The 23,961-nt window shown below is 47.8% G+C and overlaps 1 protein-coding gene across 7 annotated transcripts in view; it reads right to left on the bottom strand.

Moving 5' to 3' along the window:
• Nucleotides 1-7,090: 7,090 nt before the first annotated feature.
• Smoc1 (SPARC related modular calcium binding 1) overlaps nucleotides 7,091-23,961 on the bottom strand; it is a 161,391-nt gene continuing 144,520 nt past the window's right edge. For 4 of the 7 annotated variants that reach the window (XM_090344376.1, XM_090344370.1, XM_090344375.1 and 1 more), the window contains exons 11-13: nucleotides 13,194-13,438; nucleotides 7,843-7,896; nucleotides 7,091-7,368 (exon numbers count right to left, since the gene is read on the bottom strand). In XM_090344376.1, the coding sequence (XP_090200502.1) occupies nucleotides 7,352-7,368; nucleotides 7,843-7,896; nucleotides 13,194-13,438 (316 nt within the window). In that variant the 3' untranslated portion in view covers nucleotides 7,091-7,351. The remainder of the gene's footprint in view (nucleotides 7,369-7,842; nucleotides 7,897-13,193; nucleotides 13,439-23,961) is intronic. The other 3 variants (XM_090344371.1, XM_090344373.1, XM_090344374.1) reach the window with 3 other exon arrangements.

Here is a 23,961-nt window from a genome sequence, read left to right as displayed (position 1 = left end):
TTATTCTCTCCTCTGCTGATAAACCATGTTTGGACTGTTGTAAGTAATGCTGGAGTGAACATGAGTACATAGCTATTACTTCAGGACTACATTTCCATTTGGTACATTTATATGTCTGGACATGAAACTGAATCATTGAAATGTGGAAAGGAAGGCTGAGCATGGTGGTTCACCCCTGTAATCCCTGCACTTGGCAGGTGGAGACAAGATGTTCAAAAGTTTAAGGCCAGTCTGGGCTATGTAGAAGAATTCTGTCCTGCAAAAACAAATTCTAGAAAAGTGTTGACTCAAAGCAAACTCCCTGAGTGCCTCACAATGTTCAGATCACGTTGAGCCACCACTGAGTAATAGAAAAATGTGGCAAGGCTAGAACCTGTGGTGAGTTAGTGCCCCAGTGAAAGTGACTGTGGTGATGGGTAAGGCATTCTGAATCCATAAATGAACAGTAACATGGTCGGCAGTAATACTAAGCTATACTGTGAACACAGGGCGAAACTCTGCAAAGACCAACTTCTACCTCGTTCATGGTGGAATTAGTCAATGCAGTCCACCCGACACCAAGTAACTGGCCTTCTCAGGAGATACTGACAGATTAGTGGTTCATCTGCCATTCCTGTTGTTAGCATGTCACACATTCATTAGTGGCAGTGATCAAATGAGCTTTGAGCAGGGCACAGTCATGTTGTTGCGCTCAAGGGCAGACTCCATCCATGATGCCTTCTTATACATGGATTCATTGCCAAAGGACCGGGGTACCTAAAGGGGAGGTTAGCTAATTACCATGTATCTTTCAGGTGACCTGTGACCACTGTAGACACTGTCTAGTGGGCATTTGTGTGTGAGATGCAAATATCTTCACACTGTGGACCTCATTCCTTGCCTTTGACAGTGTCTGCTTTCTATTGCTTTAACTGGACACCATAAACTGGGTTTCTTTTTGTATATGAAGTTCTAGAACTCAGAAAGTCCAAGGTTACCAGGCCCCATCTAGTGAGAGCCTTGTTGCCCATGGGGGCACTCACATGCAGAGCTCTAAGTTGGCACAGGTCATCACGTGGCAAAATGGTCCAAGCTCACTAACTTGGCCTTCTCTTTCCCTTCTTCTAGGCCATTAATGCCACCATGGGACTCTGGCATTTAATCTCATTAGCATTTGACTTTGAGGACTAAGCAGCCAGGTGGGTTTGGGGGAAAGACAAACACCCAAATCACAATTCCTTGTCACCAATGGAGCTTTCTTTGAAATCTTCAGTGTGAGGTAGTGTAGGTCTATAATTCAGGTCAAAGTAGACATGCAGAGGGGGGCCTGGAATTCTGCCCCCCAAACACCACAGTCTTAGATCGCCCAGAATCAGGTGCTCATCTGGCGCTGTCCACTTCTGGATGGTGCTGCCGCCAGATACATTCTCCAGTTAACACTGGTCTCTTTTTTCTCTTGCTTGTAAACGGGCTAGAGGGAATTCCCTCTGAAGCCAAAAAAGTGACCCAGGAAAGGACAGTAAAGCCATAGATCAGTTACACAGACGTCTAAGCTACCTGTTTAAGTAGCCTACGTGCTTATGACCTATTAAGTCATATATTTTCGTGATCTCCATTGGGCTGGGTCTTTAGACTGCTTCCATTTTGTAATGAACTGCTGCTGTGCACATCCAATTTTATGACTTCAGGAATAAAATACCTGGTTGTGCACAGGGAGTTTAGGTAACCTGGTCCCATTGCTTCCCTGCCAATGACCTTAAGACTTCCAAGAGCTACAGCTTAGATGTGGTCCATATCTCTCTATCCTGCAGCTGTAGGAAAGAGGGGGCTCCTTTAAAGCTTCATAGGTGAACTGCCAGTTTCCATACAGAATTCACAGCCTTTAAGCTGTTATTTCCTCTCTACCACCAAATGGTCTCTACAGCCACACAAAGATGATTCCAAAATAATTTGGGGGGGGTGTGCATGTGAGTTACTTGGGGGCTGAACTCCAGATCTGGGCATGGTCCCTTAGCTTTTTCACTCAAGGCTGGCACTCAACCACTTGAGCTACAGTTCTACTTCCAATCTTTTTTTGCTGGTTAACTGGAACTAAGAGTCCTCTGGATTTACATGCTTGGGTTGGCTTTGAACTGCAGTCTTCAGATTTCAGTCTCCTGAAGTAGCTATGATTATAGATGTGAGCTAATGGCACTGGTCTGTAATTTTTATAATCACTGTTACTACTTAAAAACTAGAACCACTTGATCTCCCAACATCTTGCCCTTCACTTGACTAGATACTACCTCAGGGAGGTTGAGGTACACCTTCTTTATGCACCTCCACTGTCCTGTTTGCTCTCATCAGAGAAGTTATTCTCTTTTAATTTGACTTTTATTATTACCATAAAGGTGATGTATAAAGGGGTTAAAGTTACATAAGTCAGATAGAGTACATTTCTTTTTTTTTTTTGCCAGTCCTGGGTCTTGAACTCAAGGCCTGAGCACTGTCCTTGGGCTTTCTCAAGGCTAGCACTCTACCACTTGAGCCACAGCACCAGTTCTGGCTTTTTCTGTATATGTGGTACTGAGGAATCTTACTTAGGTATTTGTGTATGCTAGGCAAGCACTCTACCACTAGGCCATGCTCCTGGCCCCAAGAGTACATTTCTCTTTGGACAATGTCACTCCTTCCCTTACACTTTCCCAGCGTTGCTCTCCCATTCTAACTACAAGTTGAACAGTTCATTTTCAACATAGTGAGACCATTGCTTCATTTGTTTACTCTTTATCCTTCCATGTCTGTGTCTCCTCTAACTCCCCAAAGACAGATAAATGCACAAACAAGACAAAAGGAAAATAGGAAGAGCCACAAAGAAAAACAACTCTTGTTTTCATTTCTTAGAGTTCATTTCAGTATTATTTTATGTGATCAGATGCACATAGGCATTGTGTCTTTGTATTACACCTTTCCTAAGAGTATCAAAGGAATTATTCTTGATCTGATCTAATAGCCACCCCAAATCCAAAGGCTCATTTTATAAATTAGTTCATGGGGCCACTTCCAGCAAGTACCTGTATCAGTCAATAGAATCTCAATAGAAATGAATGGAATATTCAGAATAGAATCTAACAAAGGTATGGACAACTTGGGCCTATTACCCCAAGGCCCAAATTGCAAGGGAGAAAAAGCTTTCAGAATGGATATGAGTCAAGTAAATACTCTACTACTAAGCGAGCAATACCACGTAATCAGAAACAGCCTGTCCAAGGCAGCTTCCCAGCTAAGATCCAGAGGAATAAATGCCCTGCCCTTTCTTCTTTGTACCCTCCTGTCTGGTGCCAAACTCTTGGTCAGCAAAAGGGCCCAGGAGCTCCCAGGAGCTGTGTATACAGGTTCGCTTCCCATAACAGAGCAGACAGCAGATGAATCACCTAGAGATGCAGACAGGAGTCATCTGACACTGTCCCTTGAGTCACACAATAATTTCAAGAGATAAAGAGCCTAACAAAGTGTTTGACATAAAATCATTATCTTGTAGTATCTGAGGGGAATGAGTTCCAGAACTTTCCCTGTGGAGAACCAATCTATGGATACTGAAGCCCCTTATATTGGCAAACAACCTGCTCATATTATCTTGAACATGTTTAATCATCCTCTCCATCTTATACATGAGACCTAACAAAATGGAAATGCTATGTAATTCGTTGTTACCATGTATCTCTTAGGGAATAGTGACAAAGAAAGCATCTAACTTGAAAAATGCCCTGGATATAAATGTGGCAGAGTTTAGCTGGCTGCTCACCAATGCAGTACATCAATACTTAGAGGGACGACTCCTGCTGCAACCCTGTGGTCCTTCTCACAATCTCCAGCCCATAGCTCAAGATGAATGCTGCAAAGCTTTCTTGGCCTTCCTTCTCTAAGCTAGGAGTCCTACTCTAGTTTCTAGGCTTTGCAGAGACTGAACAGAGACTCATACCCATTTCATACCCAGTCAAGGATCTAGATGGGTCCTATCCTGAAGGGAATCAGATCACAGCTTTTGGGGTCAGCTCAGCCCAGAATGGCTTCTCTCTAGGTTTCAAGAATGACCCTTCAAAAAGCAGAGTTTGTCTTTTGAACAGGGAGGAGGTAAGCTACAGGAGAGAATGGCTAAAACTAGGCAGTGGGGAGGATGCAGGGGAGGAAAGACTGGATTCTATGTGTGCATCACTACAAGTTTTCTGCTGGAGCCAGTGGCTGACCCTTGGAATCCCAGCTACTCAGGAAGCTGAGATTGAAGGCTCGAGGGTCACAGTCAGCCCAGGCAGAGAAGTCCTTGAGATTCTTATCGTCAATAAACTATCTCCCCAGATCAGCTAGAAGTAGAGCTCTGGCTCAAGTGGTAGAGTGCTAGCCTTGAGTAAATACTCAAGCAGCAAAACAGAAGGATAGTGCCCTGAGTCCAAGCCTAGGGCAAGTGTGCAGACCCTTTCCTAGATAGGCTCAGTGGAGAAGAAGATCCAGGAGAGTTGTCTTCTGTGCCCACATCTTCAGAGGACAAGGGCTAGCATGGCAAGAGACGTTTCTCATGTCTTGTAGTTTGGGGAGGGGTCAAGGTTGCCCTGTAACCTTGCATGGACAGAAGGTGAGAGGAAGTAATGGCAGCACACGGGAACATTTAGGCTCTTATCCCTGCTGTGAAGCCCCATCCAGAAGCTCGTTTTGCATAGCTCACCAACAGCTTCAGCCTGAAGTATCCCCCACCCAGAGAACTGGGCGCAGGAACACCATGGAGGGTCTGCTTCCCTCCTGCATCCCAGCCCCGGGTTCTTGTGATCAGGATCACAGCAGACATGCCCATGCCTTCCAGCCTGCTGCTGTGCAGCGGCTTGTCACCAATCCCAGCTTCAAAGCTCTGCCAGCAACATCCTCTATGTGCCAGGCTGGCAAGGAGGAGAGCATCAGGGAGGGAGATGGCAGGGGCCACCTGGATGGGTGGAAGAAAGAGGGGCAAAGACAGAATGGTGAGGACCAGCCAGGAGCATCCCATGGCCACTTCTGGATGCCCTGCTGTGATGACAATACCTTCTAGGAAATGGAGATTTTCACCAAAGGCCACCCAGAGAACGAAGCAATAGCTGCCAAGGTTTATTCATTTTTATTTATTTGTTTTGTATAAAACAAGCTACAAATACTTTCCCTCCCTCCTTCTTTCCCTTCCTCCCTCTTGCCCCCCCTCCCTCTTTCCCTCCCTCCCTCACAAAGGAAAAACATAACACAGCCTACACACATATGTGAGAAAGAGGATGGCTGGGGAAGATTGCAAATATCTACAAGGAGTCTTCTCTGCTTCCTCCAGGTGAGGAAACGAGTGATGGTCTCCAAGTCCATCTGGCACCAGCTCTACTTAGCTCCAGCTCTAGCTCCGGATCCAGCTCCAGCTCTAGCTTCTTTCAAAGATCTGGGAGAGGGCTTCCTTTCTACGTCACCACATCAAGATGGCACCAGTAGGTATCCCTGAGACAGCCTGCACAACTTCCACCAGGACCGGCAGGAACCTGCTCTCCTCTAAGACTCCATCAGATCAAATCCTCAGAAGGCCACGCTCTTCCTACCCGGGCAGTTGTGACAGGACCCATGAGCCCAGACCCCACATGCAACATCATTGGCCAAGGCAGGTGGCACTTGAGAGTTTGCGGGGATGACACGAGATAAGACCTGAGGGCCAAGAGTGGGTTAGGGAGGACCCCGTCCCTGGACGATGTGACCCCTCTCGCTGCAGCCCTGACTGGCCATGGGAAGTGACACTCGGAGAAAGAGTCACATGCTCCCTCTGAAGGCCATCAAAATGTGTGTGCCACCTGAGAAGAGGAAACTAAGCATCTGCCCGGAAGCTGGGAAGCCTACACTGGCACCCTGGCAATCGTCTGTGGAAGGCAAGGCCTGGATTTCTCTTTAACTGGGTCATTATTCCTTTTCTGGGGAAAACAGAAATAGATTCAAGATTAATTTTATTTCTAGAATTGCCCTGTAGGCTGTGGAGCCTATAAGAGGCGTTAAAAGGTAGGAGGAACTCCAGTCTTGGCTTCAAAACCATAAAGCCAGTAGCTGAGTACCAGCAGCACACGCCTATAACCCTAGCTACTTAGGAGGCTGAGATCTGAAGATCATGGTTCAAAGACATCCTGAGCAAGAAAGTCCGTGAAACTCTTATTTCCACTTAACTACCAGAAAGCTGGACATGGAGCTGTGGCTCAAGTGGTAGGGCACCAGCCTTGAGTGAAAAAAAAAAAGAACGTAAAGGACAGAGCCCAGGCCCTGAGTTCAAGTCCCATTGCCAGCACAAAAAGAAAAAGAAAAAACAAAACAATAAAGCTTTTGAGTTATCAACAGGTGACTGACCTAACTCTTCCTTCAGGACAGCACTGAGAGCTAGTGGAGGTGGACACAGTCTGGCTTGGGAGTCTCGTGAGCGGGTTTACCAGACACTGCTGCTCCCTTCACCTGGACCAGCATCCTGACTCTTCCTGTGCTGCTAGGTATCAAACATCTACTCAACAAAAACCCAACTGTGTATCTCCTTCTTCCTGTATGACATACAAAGCCTTGCCCACTACAGGCCTCAGTCTCCTGGTAGGGACTGATATGTAGGGACATGTGGCTTAGGGCAGAATTGGAACCCAAGCTAGCTGTCACGTGACCTGGGCTGCCTCCTCCCCTCATTCCAACTTCCCTTTGGAGAGTCAGGTAACTTGCTGACTTTGACAACTAGCCCTGGAGGGCCATATACTCCCCCCAACAGAGGAGAAGCGGGGCATCTGCAATGTCATCTCAGGCTACCATCTGCCCATGGCAGTGGCCATCTCTGATGCCATCCAGGCAGGCTGAGGATAAAGGCCTTGGTTCTAAAGGCTGGATTATGAGTCCTCAACACCTACAGCCCACAGCAGGGAGAAGGAAAGAAACAGACAAACAGCGACACCAATGCCTGTACAAAAGAACTATACAATTTACATATATATTTATATACAGTATATAAATCTCTTTCTTCTCCATCCCAACAACACCCTCCCCACCCCCCAAAAAAACTAAGTTGTCAGTAGCAGATCCAAAAACGTACAATGAGAGAGAGAGAGAGAGAGAGAGAGAGAGAGAGAGAGAGAGAGAGAGAGAGAGAGTAAACAAGTCTTTCTTCCCTTTCCTTTCCCCACTGTGATGTTACATATTGGTGTTTACAAAGGAAACCAAAAACAAAACACACAGAGACGAGTAATTAAAAGTGCAAACACAGTGGGCATCACTTCTGTGACACGGGATGTGGCCGGGCCGTGGGCAGTGCTGAAGGCCAGGTGTCTGGTGGTCCTCGTGACTCCGTGGACTCTCCACCTGCCCTTTGATTTTCTGCTCCTTAAACAAGGCGTCCTACTGGGAGGGGGGGAATAAAAAGAAACAGGTATGAACAAGCAAAAGTTAGAGCTGGGAATACAAAAGGCCTAGCTATAGAAATCAATCTCTCCATAAGAGCAGCCTTTTAGACATGGGCTAGGTGGGGCACAGGTCACCTGATTTGCAGGTTAAGAGTGTTTCCTGCCCATCCTTTGCTCCTCTGAGGCAGCTGGGTGGCACCTGGAACCATTTGACACTGCCTACTAAGCACAGGGTGGAGGGAACTCTGTAAGTCAGACTACCCCTGGATGCCTGCCTTTCAATCTAGGACTGGGAGGAAATGGCAGGTAGAATCCTTCTGGTGCAGACTCCATCTTTCTCTATGCTCCCAGTGAAGACATTGAACATGTAGCTTTAAGGGACTTGATCAAAGGCTTCACCCCACTGAGCTATCAAAGCTTCCACAGGGGACCCAGACAAGGAAAGAGGGAGCCCAGAAAGAAGGCAACTTACTGAATGGGTTTGTGCCTGCTCGTTTTTCCTGGGGGGAGCTGCCAAGGCTACCACCTGCAACAAACAGGAATATATGACAAGGGCAAGGCCCTGGCCCCAAACTGGCTGGGCTTCTCCTGTATCTGTGCTCTCTACCCCCACCCCGCTCTTCCTCAAGTCTAAGGATAAGACTTGGGAAAGAGACAGAGGCTGTGTGGCTCAGCCTTCTGTGCTGTGGGTATCTGGCTGTGTTCTGTCTGGGTGAATCCACTGTCTACCAACACCTTAAACAATGTCTCTCCCATATGACCAGGAACCTGTTGAGTCTTTTGGGGGTTTGTTGGTTTTGCTATTATTTTTTGAAACCAGAGTCTTCCTATGTGTCCCAAAAATGACCTAAAATTCATGATCTTCCTGTTTCAGATTCCTAAGTACTGGGGTTATAGGGGTGATCTACCATACCTGGTTTGGGGGGCTGTTGGGGCCTGACCTCCATCTCTGAGGCCTGATTCTGGCTCAGCGGCAATTAAAGGGCTTTGTCCAGGCATTCGGTCCTTTTGCATACCTCTCTTAAGTCATCTCTGTGTACGTGACTCGATTGAACCCCCCGCAGTTTCGAGGGTCTCAAAGCAGCTCAAGTCTCGCGCACTTTCCTGCACCTGTCCTGCCCAGTACCTGAAAGCCCCACCCAGACCCTTAGTGGTAGCACAGAGGCCCTCTTCCTATTGGCTAGCTTCCCAGTGCCCACCTCCTCCTACCCTAACAGTATATAACTAATTGTCTGACGCAATAAAGGCATGAGAGCATCAGAGAACATGAGAGAACAGCAGATCAGATCAGCAGAGATCAGCAGAGAGATCTGATGCGCTTTCATGGTTAACACTGCTTCTGACTCGTGGTTTTTTCTTCCCCGGTAATTGGGGGAGGGCTGGGTCATTCGACACTTACCATCTCGCTCTGCTCCCAGGGGACTATAGGCTGGCCCTGTGTGTCCCTCCCCGTTCCCGTGTTGCTGCCCCGGAGAGGAGCAACAGGGGGCCTCTCTAGAGTCCCCTCAGCTACTAATAAGAGATGCCGATGGGCATTTCTAGAACTTTCTTGGTCTTGGTTCTCCAAGTCATGGCTGTCAGAGGTAGAAGGAATCATGGCCTTTTTGTCTAATAAATCTGGAGGCAGAGACTCAAAGTGACTTCCACATGATCCAAGACCCCCTCTGCTTGCACCCAGCTCCTCATCATGGGGTACTGACAGTTCGGAAAACTGGTCATGGCTACTTTTACAGGGACCTGGCTACACAAAGGAGAAAGAGGGAGCTTAGGGAAGCATACAGAGAGCCAAGTCTCCGATGCCTCTACATTGGCATAGAAGATGGGAACAAGAATCTCAGCACACAGCCTTTGCTCTGCCTCTCTCACAGGCCTGCTCCAAGGAGTAGCTAAAGTCTTGGAGGACAAAAGGCTCTGGGGGAATTTCCAATACTGTAAAATCAAAGCGTGTCATGGGTCATGTGACCCCATAATACAATATCCCCCGACATTCCTTAAGATCCAAGAGAAACAGAACATGGAATAGCAATTAATACAACTGGCTTTTCAGATGAGGTCACAAGCTCATTAAGATGGACAGATCCCTGCCTAGGTCAGGAAGGTGGGAAGGGGCAGTGCTAGGCTGCCTGGCTTTAATTCCATTTCTTTACCTAGCAGCTGCTCTTCTCAGTGGTGGGAAGAAAAATCTACACACACACACACACACACACACACACACACACACACACACACACACACACACACACACACACGAGGCCTACAGCAGTCCTTGTAACTGAGCTGAGACTCAGGAAACAAAATGGATAGTCAGGAGAGTGTCTGCAATCTCAGAGCAAGTTTATGTGATAGGGATAAAAATATTCCCATCTTGGGCCACAAGTTTGGTCTAGTGGTAGAGTGCTTGCCTTAACATGCACAAAGACCCAGGTTCGATTCCTTGGTACCACATATGTAGAAAAAGCTGGAAATGGTGCTGTGGCTCAAGGTAGCGCTCTAACCTTGAGAAAGTCCAAGGACAGTGCTCAGGTCCTGAGTTCAAGCCCCAGACAGGCATCAAAAAAAAAATCCCCATCTTATGATAATAAAATAGAAGCTCAGATGTGCCAAGCAAGCTACTCTTGATGGTACAAGTAAATTCAGACCTGGCTATCTGACTCTTCACCAATACTCTGGGCCACCAAGGAAGCTAGAGGAAAGCCAGGGGGAGGTGGTATCCCCAGGCAGTTTCCAGGGACAGCTGGCATTTCTGACAGGTGGAAGCATTGGTCTCTACCCATCCCACTTGCTTCATGGGACAGTGTCAATAGTCCTGCAGATGCTTTATAAATTGGATAAGTCCAATTAAGAAAGAAACCCCAGATTTCAGAATGTTTTGCTTTTCAATTCTGAAAAAAAAACAGTCAGCCCTCCAGTGGAAAGACTGCATGGGGAAAAAAATAGCTGTGTTCATGTAGTATTTATGAAACTTTAGTCCTGGAGACTCAAAACTACAATCCTTAGATGCTCTTCATATGTACCTTGTGACCACACCCAGTGTGCAAGCCCCTCTCAAGCCACCAGAGGGCACCACATGATACCAGATGACCCAGTCATATGGGCTCCATTCCCGGAAGCTGCTACTCACCTACCACTCAGTGGCTTTTTTGTTGCCTCAAGAGCTACAGCAAAAGGACAGAGGGAGAATGTCTGCACTGTGGATAATTTCTTCTGTGCAAGCAGGCACTATGCTACATGCTTTGTCCTTATATGCTTTGTCTTGTTAAATCCTCATATCCAATCTGTGAGGACACTATTATCTCCATCATGCACACAAGGAAACTGAGGCTCAGAGAGTTTAGGTGACTCAGTGAAACAGCTGGCAGGTGGCAGAGCTGAAATGTCAAGCCAGGCCTATCAGACTTCAGGGGCCTCTGTTCTTACATGGAGTCTCACCTGTGCCTAGACCAGTGTCCTTCCCCTTCCCCTAGGCCTCTGAATAGTCCCTGCCTGACAGAACCATGGCTTTCCCCCTCACAGGGCTGGCAGCACCCTGCCCCCAGCAGTCTCTGCTCCTGTTCACACTGCCCCAAGGCTGCAACCGCCCCTCACTGCCCTGGACACTCCTTTGGCTTCCACAGACAATAAAAGTAGCCTGCTTGTACAGGGCATTGTGTTCAATCTCTCCACGGTCCTCTGTGTGGTGGGCTCAGCTGTCAGGCCTTAGAGTCCTACACGTGGACCAAAGGACTGGCAGTGGTGCTACTCCACACTGCCCCTCCCACCCCAGACTAGACGGCCCTCAAGTGCAAAACGGAGAGAGGACTCGGAGAGTCTTTTGGCTGTAAGCTCCAATGGGGTACAGCACTATATTTTGTTCTCTGTGCAGACATGGAGCTGTAGAGAGAACAAGTCTTCCCTGTGTCCTTTAACTCCACACAGCCTCCTCCCCACCCAAGCCTGCAGGCGAGTGCTATCGTGAGCTTCCACTGCCCAGAGCAGCCCTCCATCTGCTCACTCATAGACCAGACCAGAACTTAATGAGCCCTATTATATGCCATGTACTGTGCTAGAGGTCAGGAACTGAGAGGAGAGTCCATGGTTCCGAGGGGGAACCATGGAGTAAATTGCAACACAGTGCCATGAGGGCCCTTGAGCAAAGCACCGACCTCAGGCAGAAAAGCAATATTTAAATTCTACTGAGTGTGCTCACCAAAGCACATGCTGTCTTTCTCTTCTTATCCTGGAAAGACATAGGCAAAGAGAGGTGCATTGTATACACAGACACCTATGGAGTGTGTACACTTACAGAGACATGCCAAGTCAGATGGGCATGTGCACTACAGACACATATACAGACAGGCACAGGCCTGTGCAGAGACATGCACTGTAGCCATACTTCCAGAGGAAGCGCGGTCAGGAGCCAGTCACTGGTGGCTCTTCTCTGGTCCCCCTAATGCCCCCTCTGGAGAGGGAAGGTCAGGGGGGTTCATTTTAGTTAAGAAGCTGAGCAGATGTGCTCCAAAGTACACTAAGGCCTGAGGGCCACGCTGTGAAGGGACTTGATAGTGAAGCCTACTCCCACTGAGCTGGGTGGAGAAGCATCTGGTCCTGTGCATCCGCGGGGCCTAGCAGATAGCTGGTGTCCAGCAAGAGTTCAGAGGAAGTCCAGAGAGGCTCTCTGGACACTGACTGATAACCAGAAGCAAGGAGAAGCCCCTGTGTCTTCTTACAGTAAACCCTCTCCAACAACATAAGCCTCACCAAGGCTTCCATTTTCAACAAGTCAGCGTCACCCCAACCTGTACCTTCATCCCACCTCTCTCCTCTCCTCCCCAGCCCATTCATCATCTCTCCCTGCCCCTACACCTGTCAGCTTTTCCATGATGCCCATCTCAGTGAACAGCCCTATCCCATGGGCACATACAAACCTGGGTTCTCATGTCTACTCAGCTACTGGTCCACCTAGTTTTCCCTCTTCCCCTTGGGTTTCATAACCTGGCCCTCTCTTCTGGACTATGCTAGGCCTGCTAGATGACCACAGCCTTGATCTTCTCTAGTCCATTTCCTATACTGCAGCCAGAATAACTTTTGAAAGTAAAACTGATCTTATCATTTCCCCGTCTCGACCTCTCCAATTATCGTTCATTAAGCCTTCCAGCTGGATTCGAAGGCTCGCCAACTTTACCTTGCCTCTTGTCAGCTCTCCCTACCTGTTGAGACAGTCTAGTGCCTGAGCTCTAGTGAACTATAGGAGGTGCTGTGTGTGTCCCTTGCAGGACTGTCCCATAAATGTCCCTCGTATGTACTGTTTACTCCATCATGCTAAGAATTGAGATGACCTCCGTGGTGACATTAGAATGCTTGTCATTTCAGAATGACTACATGAAGCAATCACCACTTCCTGTACTTCCAACACACACACACACACACACACACACACACACACACACACACACACACACACAGACTCATCCACCACCAACACTACCTAGCACCATGCTGCACTCTTCCACGGGAAAGACAAAACATCTGCTATGTTGAGGCTTGACATGTTTAGATCTACTTGTTACGACAGCCTGGCCAACTCTACCAAAACTCTCACACAAAAGCACAATATATGTGAACACTAATTGCCTGTACTTCTCAGTAGACTGCACTATTCCAGGCCCTGGTGGGTCAAGTCTGCAACCATATCGTCTGGCACGTGACACAGAGCATAGCATGCTCCCAGTAAGTAGATGGGGAATAAATGAGAACCTGGAACCTCATTTCTTGGGAAGGCCCTTAGGCCCTGTGCCTGGGCAGGGCAAGTGTGAAAAGGCAAGAAGCCTGGGGCCCAGCACTCACCTTCTTTGCTAACCCCCAGGCAGCCCTTCAGCTCCGGCAGTGAGATGACCTTGTCCTTGTTCAGGTCACAGTAGTCCGTGAAACGCCTGGCGCATTTCTTGGGCTTGGCTTTCTTCTTCACATAGCGCTTAAAGGGCTTCATCTCCCGCTTGTTAATGTCATTGCTGCCGTTGCTGTCCAGCTGGCCGAAATACCAGTGCACCACGCGCTCCTCCAGAGTGTGGCTGGGGTCTGGCTCTGAAAATCTGGCCAGAAACAGAAATCCCCACCCCAGAAAACACCACTCAGCGTCTTGCAGGGACCATCAGCACCACGAAACTCTCTCCTAATTGGCCAAATGCCAGGGTATTTGCTATGGTTTGAATGTGGTTTGTCCTGCCAAAATTCATGCTAAAATCGGTTTCTACACTGGGAGGTAGAAATAGAACCTTGAAGCAGGATTAATGTTCTTCCTGAGAGACTGGACTTATTCTTTCAGGAATGAATTTGTTTTCCCAAGAGTGGGTTGTTATGCAATGTGTGTCCCCCATCCTCTCCTGACATGGCACATGACTGCTTCTCTTTGGCTCTCTACATGAGTTGAAGTTGTATGAAGCCAAGCAGATGCTGATATTCTGATCTGGGTCTTTCAGAACTTTGGGTCAAAATAAACCTCTCTTATGAATAAATCACCCGGTCTCGGGTAGTGCGCTACAGGCTGCCTGCAGTCAAGTAGCAGTGGCTCCTCTAAGACAAAACCACCCAGAGCCGCTCAGAAATTGGTGGCATCAAGCCATCATTTTCAACCTAAAACCTTGTTCAATCTCAAGACTGGAGGATTCTTTTCTTAGGAGTCTTCAAGTTAGTGATCTTTATTATATGGACCTGTCTTGCTCTCGGCTGCAGTCAGGAATTATCTGTACAAGATGAAGACTCAAGACACACTGGCTGCACTTAACCCACCTGAGTAGGCCAAAGTGCCCTCTCCTAACCCGGCTCACTGTCAGACGAGACACTTTCTTCACGTTTGCACACATACCGTCACAGACACAGCTATGGGAACCAGTACCCTGAGTGTGTAACACATGCTTAGTGCCAGGCCAGAACCTGAGAAAGCACCCAAAAAGGGAAGAGTAACCCTGACTTCTTGCTGTTCACCCACTCAGTGAAGCAAAGCCAAAGATGTGGCAACAGGCAGTGACAATTAAATTGGAATTAAATGGAAAGGCTGCTGTTCTCATGGGCCATCATTGCTGAGCACGGGCTACAGCAAGAACTGAGAGAAGAGGGCAGTGGGCCCAGATTCCAAGATAAGTGGATCCCAGACTGGCTGGGGCAAGACTCTCCAACCTGAGGTTTTTTATCAAGAAGGTCCAAATTAGACTCAGGAGATCACCTATTAGCCAGCACCGACCTCCAGGTGATTCTGTGGAGGACACTGGACTAAAACAACCAGGAAAATGTCCCGGTGTCCAAATGAACAGTAATAACCACATGTAACATTTCCCACACTACCTCTTGTGACTATGAAGTTATATGGCCAATGGTTATAACTGCATGCATTGCCTACTTTATTTATTCATGTACCACCTTTTCCTACTAAAAAAAAAAAAGTCAGGCTGGGTACCTGTGGCTCATCTGAGGATCAGGGTTGAATGCCAGCCTGAGCAGGAAAGCTCATGAGATTCTTATCTCCAATTCATTACCAAAAAGCCAGAAATGGGGCTGTAGCTAAAGTGGTGAAGCATCAGCCAGAAGCTCAGGGATAGAGCTCAGGCCCTGAGTTCAAGCCCCAGGACCAGTCCTCCAACCCCATAAAGAGAAAGAATCAGGGTGACAACACTTTGGCTTTTCAAAAGCCAATGACAGTTCTGTTCTAAGGGATGGGGTGGACTGTCTAACCAGAAGAACAAACATGTACTTGTTCCAAGCTACTGTTCCCAGGGCTTGACACTGGAGGAATGTGGCTCTGGCCCCATGTTCAAAAGCCTGGTAACTTGGGGTTAGGAAGAGAATACATTGAGGCTGCAGGTCATACACACTCCGACAGTCAGCGTCCAGGGTGCTGGGACTGAGTGCACACAAGCACCCCTTGGTGTTATAAAGGAACCTCAGACCAGGAGGGCGGTGTCTGCCAGCATGGGCTGACATTGAACTTGGTAAGAAAATGTCCAGGGTGATGGCTCATGCTACCTTCTTTTCCGGGTTTCGCTGTGGGGAAGGTGACTATTTCTGATCCTTCTCTGGTGAATGAGCCAGCAAACTCCCTCCCCCATTTCTGGTCTCCTAAGTGACTTCAAAGTTCAAGAGGAAACAAAAATAGGAGTTTTGTTACTCCCTGAAATTTACTTTTAAGCTAGCCATCCCTTTTAGATACCCATTCTATTCCTAATTAGCTGGATTTCAGCCCTGGTACGCGCCCATAGACATCGTGGAAAGATTCTATTCAGGTATAACTAGCAGTGCGGCAGCGGAGGTCATCTGGACTGGTTTCACCCAGGGGAAGGTGTGAGGGAGCCATGCACAACTTTGGCCACTGACTCTCTGGGGGATCTGGTTAGTTTGCCATGGCAACCAGGCACAGGTGGTCTTTGAAACAGGTCTGATGTTATTGGCTGCAGAGCTCAGACGATGGGTGCTGCCAGTATTTGGGTGCTACTACTATTCTTCCTCCATTCATCTGTAACATTCACACTCAAGACTGTCCCTGCAGTGTGTATCAGGTGAACAGGCAGAATGTCCCTGTGTCCTGGACACCATGGAGGACTTGAGCTGTGGAGGAGGCAGAAAGAGCTCCAGGAAGGTTCTTGTAGCAAAACTCAGGAGGCTGCATGATGCCCTGCCCCCAGCCCCTCCTGCCAGGGAGCCAGGAGAGCTCCAGGAGGAAGGCAGCTAGCTTCCTTTAACCTTTAGGTTCAGTATAGCGTAATGTCTACCTTGAGGCTGGAATAATAAAGCCTCAGTCACTCAGACGGGAAGGGATGAAGTCATCTCACCCAGAGGCCTTGCCAGGGAAGGTTTGCTCCCTCTAGCACGTGTTCTTGGGGCCCTTGCCTGTCCAGTTTTCAGCAACGCTATTGCTAGAGCTGCCCCCTGCACCCTCTCAGGCTATTGCTAGAGCTTCCCCCTGCACTCTCTCAGGCTATTGATAGAGCTGCCCCCTGCACCCTCTCAGGCTATTTTGCAGCAAGCACTAGTTTTACCTCCAGGCTTACAATGTCTAAGACTTTCCTTCTGTAGTCATCACCTGGCCCCAGTTCCTTCTCCTTCCCTGTTCTCTGAGTCTCCCTTGCTGCCCTGTCTCTCTTCTCCAGAGAATCGGTCTGCTGTCTTCTTTTTTGTAAAATATATTTTATTGTAATTAATAGAAGGGTTACATTATATTCTCCTGCTGTCTTCTTTTACTTCAGTACCTCCCTGTATACAACAGCCTAGACTGCTGATGGCTGGCCTGCACACCCAGGCCAGATCCCCTCATTAGTCTGCTGACTTAAGTACAGAACCACTTCCTTGAGAGAGGCCCTCGTAGGCCCCTTGTGACCACACCCTACCCTGTGGGGCCCAAAGGTCCTTCTCCTGTGTTATGAACAGAAAGGTGTGAAGGTAGAACTGGGGGTAATGATGTGAAAATACTAACAAAACGACTATGATGTGAAAATACTAAATGTATATGATGTGAAAATACTAATGTAATGACTATGATTAGAATGAAAAACAATGGGATGAAATACAGCTAAAGTACTTACCAAAGTATATTTTCAATGCCAACTTGTGTCTAAGGGCAAGTGGCCATAAAAGATAAAACCACTAGAACAGAGCACATGGCAATAACAATAGAAATAGCCAGCACCCAGGCACACTAGATAGAGTAATTGTTAATGGCTATGAGTCCAGATACTTGGCCATAGGAGATAGCTTAAGACACCAGCACACCCTTGGGCACAACCAATCCGAAAGAGACTTTTCTGGACCTTAATCAATCCGAATCAAGCAAGAAGGAGTTTGGGCCAGAGAGCAGCAGATAAGGACCGATATGAGCAAAAGACCCAGAATAAGGGGCAGCACTTCTGCTGGCCTTAACAGAGACTATGGTTCGAGGATCTTTGGCCTGCAGGAGCTGCTCCTTGCCCAGAGGACTGATGAGAACCGATGAGGACTGAGACTTGTTGTCGTGCATAGCCCTGGAGCTCACACGACAACAGGAGTGGGAGCTGTGTCCAACAACTGACAGGCAGGCCCTATTCAACTTCAGGATTAAGAGATGTCAGAGAGATGAGTCCAGCGGGTGTGCTGGATAGACAGGATAAAATTAGGCAGGTTAGGACTAGAATATAGTAACTGTATTAACTCTGTGATGTTAAATCAATAGACTGTGTTGTATCATATTACTTGACTATTGGTGAATTATTTCGCCTCCTCACCACACCGTGGCCCTCTCCATTCCACATACTGTGAATTCCTTAGACTTCCAGAAGCTTCCCTTAAGAAAACTCTAGTGCTGAGAAGAGCTAGAGCCATGCTTGGGAACTCAACATTTTGGCCAGGCCATACTCCAAGTGCTTTTGTATGGAGAATTCCTTGGCTTTGAGTCTGTGGAGGAAACATGGCCCATCTGAAAAACCTCAACAAAGCCCCAGATCCAGGTTTGTAGGAAAACCATTCATACACACTGACATCTATACATTTTAGGAGATTATTGATTTCCTACCACCCATTCAAACTCTGTGGCTGGAGTAAAGAACCCTTGACCCACACAGAGGTGGGAACTCCAGCCCTTAACTGGTTCTAGAGGACCAGTTAAATATGATGCTCCTGCAAGAAGAGAGAGTGAAACCAAAAGACAGTTGCTGTGTGAGGTTTGGGATAGTTTCCATACTTCTGAAGAAAGAGATGTAACAGAGAAAAGAAAACCACTGAAGGCATCTGATTTAAAACTCGAAATGAAATTTCCAGTCCTGCAGTAGCCTTAGTTGTCTCCAGTTAAGTAGTCTGCAATGCTGACAGTCAGTCAGGGCCTCCCAAGGTTTGTACAAGCTCCTGCTAAGACTTACCTGTCAGGAGTTCTGGGACCTCTCCCCCGCCCCCATTCATCAGTGAGCAGACTGTGAGATTCCCCGCCCCCAGGGGAGCATTAGATAGGAAAGGGACAAGATAACCTCCCCCAGATTTTCCAAGAGTCTCTCAAGCCATCTTTGCTAGAATCCTATCACTGACCCCACTGCACCCCCACACTATTTCCTGGCCTCAAAACCGTACTTCCCTGATTCCTCCAGCTTTCACAACTTTCTGGACGTATCCTTTTAAAACATCGAAAGCTTGCACTTCCGGTTCTAGGCAGCCACTGGCAAAGCCCATATTGTTCTCCCTCCCTCCTAAACAGGCACATATCCAACCACTGAGGCCAGGACTGCTGGTCCTTGGGCTGGAGCTGGGACCATCCATGAGGGGGCGCAGTGGCTCCTGAAAATCAATCACATTCTTTGCCCCACACGATGACCACTTTCCCTCTTCCTCTCAATGGTGACATTGTGCTTCTGCTCAAAAGGCTCATCAGGTAGACAGAATGCCCACAGTTCCCTGGATATGGTATAGAAACAATATACCCAAACAATACCACATTCCACACTTGGGGTGATCACAGTTCAGGACCATCCCCGTGCCTACCTCTGAGCTATTTTAGTGATCGCCGCCTCCAGGGATGGGAAAATTCTTGGGAGCCAGGTCCCTCCCAGAACTGCTCCAGGGAGCCTGAGCCCTGGCCCAGAGGCCCAGAGGCCACACCTCAGCCACACTTTCAGTTTTGTTTCTGCAGCCTCCTCCCTGCCAGGCCTTGGCTGGGCCCTATAGAGGGAGAGCCAGCCGGGTTTACCACAACCTGCGTTGGCCAGGATCTTGGGCCCAGTTCTGCTGCCTTAAGCAGTTTTAGAGAAGGTAAGGAGGAATGGCCAGGAGGCATGAGCCAAGCCAAGCAGACTAACTGAGCCCCATCTGGCGCTGGGACCCAGCCCCGCCATCTGTGCAGTGGGGCTGGGAAATGCCAAGTCAGCCACATTCCAGCCCCTTCTATGTAAAAAACCATCAAAGGGCATCCATATTGGGCAAGGAGGGTGAAGCCTCAGGGGGCTACATGAAGATGGGGAGGCTCAGAGGTTCATCCTGCCAGTCTCCCCTCAAGGCTGGCTTTCTCTAGGGCAGGTGGAACCAAGAGAGGGTACTCCTGCTCCAAGTATTCTACTTCCTCAGGGTCTCAGAAGTCTTTCTTCCACACTGATAAAGCCTGTGGTGCCCTGGGCAGGCTAATCTAAGGCAGAGTGCTGCTCCAGGGAGCTCTGGTGGGAAGAATTAACAGAATAACTCAATCGTGGTGATGGATGTCACTCCATGATATCTGTAGGTGCCTCCCACCATAACCAGCCACCTCATCCTGCTTTGTCTCTTGTCAGATTTCACCACTCAGTCAGGCTGAGGCCAGAAAAGGGAGCCCCCCCTTACTTTGATTTCATTACATATGCTTCAGTAGGTTCACCTCTCCTCCAAGCCACAATGTCATGTGGTTCAATGTCACAACCACTGTAGGCTTCCTGTCCCTTTTCTTACTTCTCTACAGTCCACACTGCTATCAAGATGACTGCATAAAAGTGCTCTACACCTCTGTGATTCCTGATGCCCCCTGGCATGACTCAGGAGGTCGTATGTCTCCTTGGCTCTGTCCAGTTCTGCAGTTTCAACTCCTGCCTATCCACAGCCCATCTCCCTAGCCAAACCATACGGTTCTTACCATTCCTTCACAGACTCTCTCCATCCTCATTCAATCATCAATACTCATGTGTGCCCTCTGCTGAGATGCCCTTACCTCTCTCTGCCCATGGAGTGAAAGATACTGTAAGTGAAGATGGGGCTCAAATTTCACTTCCTGAGACTCTTTTTTTCTTTGCCCATCCTGGGCTTGAGCTCAGGGCTTGAGCACTGATCTTGGATTTTCTCAAGTCTAGAACTCTACCACTTGAGCCTCAGCACCACTTCCAGCTTTTTTTCTATGTATGTGGTACCGAGGAATCGAACCTGGGTCTTTGTGCATGCTAGGTAAGCACTCTACCACTAGGCCAAACTCCTGGCCCTCATTTCCTATATTAAGCCCTCACATACTCTCCCTCTCCTGAATCTCAACAGCCCTTTCCTGGCTCACACATTTTTTTTTTATTTATTTTTTGCCACTCCTGGGTCTTGAACTCAGGGTCTGGGCACTGCCCCTGAGCCTCTCTGTACTCAAGCCTCTCTGTGCTCTACCACTTAAGCCACAGCCTTTTCTGTGTATGTGGTACTGAGGAATCAAACCCAGGGCTTTGTGCATGGTAAGCAAGCACTCTACCACTAGGCCACACTCGTGGCCCTTTTATTTATTTATTTATTTATTAAACATGGTTCTACAGTTTATATCCCTCCTCCAGGATAGAGACTGTGCCTTTTTTTTTTTTGGGGGGGGGGATGTCCCCAGAACCCATCATGAAGCTTATACTAGGGGCAAGCTAAAATGTGAGATGGAGAGATGCCTTCTTCTGTCCTTTCTTCCACTGTGTTCATCTGCTCTTGCTTCTCTGTCCTCACCTAATGTCCATCAATCATCAGTTCAGCCATCAGACCCTGAGTGTGAGGACTCAAACACAATTTCTTTGACTTCATGCCTGCAACCCCGCTCTGCCCGGATTCCAAAGCCTAGGCAAAACCCCACGGGAGCCTGGATTTCCTCCCTTCCTCAGCCCTGTTCCAGATGTGTTACCCATTCCCCAGCTGTCCTGTGCCTCTGCTCTTTCACCACACAAGAAAAGTAACTGTTTCAACAATGTCTTAAGTCCCAGTAGGCCCAGGCAGGGTGCCTTAGAGCCCTACTAAGTTGTACCACAGACGGCCTGCACCAAACCTTTCACGGAGTCCTGCAGTAGTTAGTGAACTCTCAGGGATCCACCCATTATTCACCCATCATTTACACTGCTATTTGTTGACACATATTCTTCATTGCCTTCTATGTGCCAAGCTTTTATTACAAATTCTGAGGACACGGCAGGGAAAAGGGAAGTGAATGCTCCTTCTCTGGTGGAACTCAAGTTCTCAGTAGGTAAAATAGATGATGCATAAATAATCTAGGGAGATATCACATTATGACAAGCGCCAGGTCAAGAGTTAACAAGGGATTTGGAGGTATAAGTGACTGAGTAATAGCTCCTCTAGGCTGGGTAGTCTCTGAGGGGTGAGGTTTCAGTGGGTAAACAGAGGCCAATCATGGGAGGAAGGGCAACTGTGTTCTGGGATGAAGGCCCAGCTGGTTGGAGGTGGTCTTGGGCAGGCAGAGTCGACTTCCTAGAGGCAAGGAGGAGGGCACACAGTGGTGGGAGGGAAAATAGCCCAGAAGGGACAGACACCATGAAGACCATGCCACAGGTCATTCAGGTGAGCAACAGAGCTTAGGCTACATGTAAGGGGAAGATCCAGACGGGCTTTAAACCCAGGAAATTAGCTAACACTGACCAGGCACTTCTCTACACAGTTGTGCGCTCTCTCTCTCCCTCTCTCCCTCTCTCTCTCTCTCTCTCTCTCTCTCTCTCTCTCTCTCTCTCTCTCTCTCTCTCTCTCTCTCTCTCTCTCTTTCCCCTCCCTCCCTCTCTTCTCTTCTCTTTTCTCTTCTCTCTCCTTCCTTCTTTCTTTCTTTTTTTCTTTCTTTCCTTTCTTCCTTTCTTTCTCTGTCTCTCTCCTCCACACACACATTTCCTTGATCTTCCTTGATTTCTAAACCATTCCTGGTGCATCTTGTCTTCCTGTAATTAAAAGTAACCTCCAGGTAACAACTACTCAAAGTAGTCCAAATCTTTTGTATCTAGCAGAACCAAGCATGGCCAAGCTAACAGAAGCTTAAACTGAAAAAAAAAATTAAGTATTTTGGGAACTATTTTAAAAAGTATCTCCCAACTCTCAATTACACCTAACCTGAAAGAAAAGATTTTATGCAAAGTCCCTTCCCGAAGGATACACTGGCATTAAAAACACATTTCCTTGCTAATTGTCTGTAGCTATCTCTTTCACCTCTGGGTAAGGTACTAACCCTAACTTCCCTTGGCCACAGCGTCCAACCATAGTCCCTCCATGTAACCAAGGTCCTGGGAAACACAGGTATTAGGGCTCGTATGGAGGACACTGGGGTGAAGTCTTGCCTCTATGGAAGTAAAGCAGAAGGGACAGGCAAGATCCGTGAGCCGATAGTCAGAGCCAGCAACCTTCAGGAAGTCATGGAGTAGACAAGCCAACTCAAGACTTGTAAACCTACAACCTCTGTACCCTGTCTTTTCGTGGGACTTGGGAATGAACCCAGGGCCATGTACGTGCTAGTCAAATACCCTGCCACTTGAGTCACACCTCCAGCCTTTTTGTTTGTATTTTGTTTTTGACATAAGGTGTTGCTAACTTCTGCCACCCTAAGCACCAGAGATGTCAGTTTTCTCCAATTTTCTTACTCAACATAGATATTCCCCTTCCCTTATTCTTAGGAATATGTTCCAAGCCCTCAGTACTTGAAATCACCGATATATTTCTTTTCTGCCTTCCTTCCTTTCTTTATCTTTTCCTTCCTTCCTTCCTTCCTTCCTTCCTTCCTTCCTTCCTCCCTTCCTTCCTTCCGCGCTCTCTCTCGCTCTCTCTCGCTCTCTCTCTCTCGCTCTCTCTCGCTCTCTCTCTCTCGCTCTCTCTCTCTCTCTCTCTCGCTCTCTCTCTCTCTCTCTCTCTCTCTCTCTCTCTCTCTCTCTCTCTCTCTCTCTCTCTCTCTCTCTCTCTCTCTCTCTCTAGGGGAAGGAGTGGTCTTGAGGCTTGAACTCAGGGAATGGATGTTATCCCTGAACTCTTTTGATCCAAGCTAGCATTCTACCACTTAAGCTATAGTTCCACTTGTGTGTGTGTGTGTGTGTGTGTGTGTGTGTGTTTAATAGAAGATAAGCATTTCACAGACATTCCTGCCTAGGCTGGCTTTGATTCACAATCCTCAAATCTCAGCTGCCTGAGTAGCTAGGATTATAAGTGTGAGCCACCAGTGCCCAGCTATTTTTACACTCCCTCCCCCCCGCCACCCTTCAACCTATGGTCTATAGTAAAGTTTAATTGATAAATTAAGGCTCAATAAGAAACCAACAACAATAAAGCAGTAGATAATATACTGTAATAAAGTTATGAATTGTCTATTTCTGTGATTTTCCCTTGAATATTTTCCACTCATAGAAGAAAAGGCAGGACTACTGAATCTCATTCCTGGTTTTGCATGAAACCACAGGTATTTTTGCATATCCTTAACATAAAATCACAAAAAGGCATGCAACATGGGGTATGCCTTGTCAAAACTCACCCTTCCTGCTTCTGGGCAACTGGGGTGCAATCACATAGGTACTGAGCTACTGAGCTCGGTGGGTGGCCCCAAAGGCTCCCCTGTGTGGCCTGTTGCTCCCCCATCCCCCAACCTTCTCAGCTATTTGCTGCACTCCTATATGGGAAGGCCCAGTCCATGCCTGCAGAGTGAGAAGCAATAGTGCTGTGCTGGGAAACCAGCCTCCAGGCTTACCGGTGCAGGAGTAAGCACCCTGAGCAGCAGTTTCCAAGGGTGACGACTACTACACTCACTTTCTTTTCCCTTTTTTTCTCTCTTTTATCTTTCTTGTCTAAAATTGCCATTTTACTATAGTGAGAGCAGATAATCTATCCTCTTAGTAAAACTCAAACAGTACAACTGAGCAACAGTCCAGTGGACTGTAGGGAT

Source organism: Megascapheus bottae, chromosome 14 (genome assembly GCF_031878675.1).
Source record: "Megascapheus bottae isolate mThoBot1 chromosome 14, mThoBot2.hap1, whole genome shotgun sequence".
In the NCBI taxonomy this organism is placed as follows: domain Eukaryota; kingdom Metazoa; phylum Chordata; class Mammalia; order Rodentia; family Geomyidae; genus Megascapheus; species Megascapheus bottae.
Note: the sequence above shows the minus strand (reverse complement) of the source record. Positions and strands in the feature narration are given on the sequence as shown.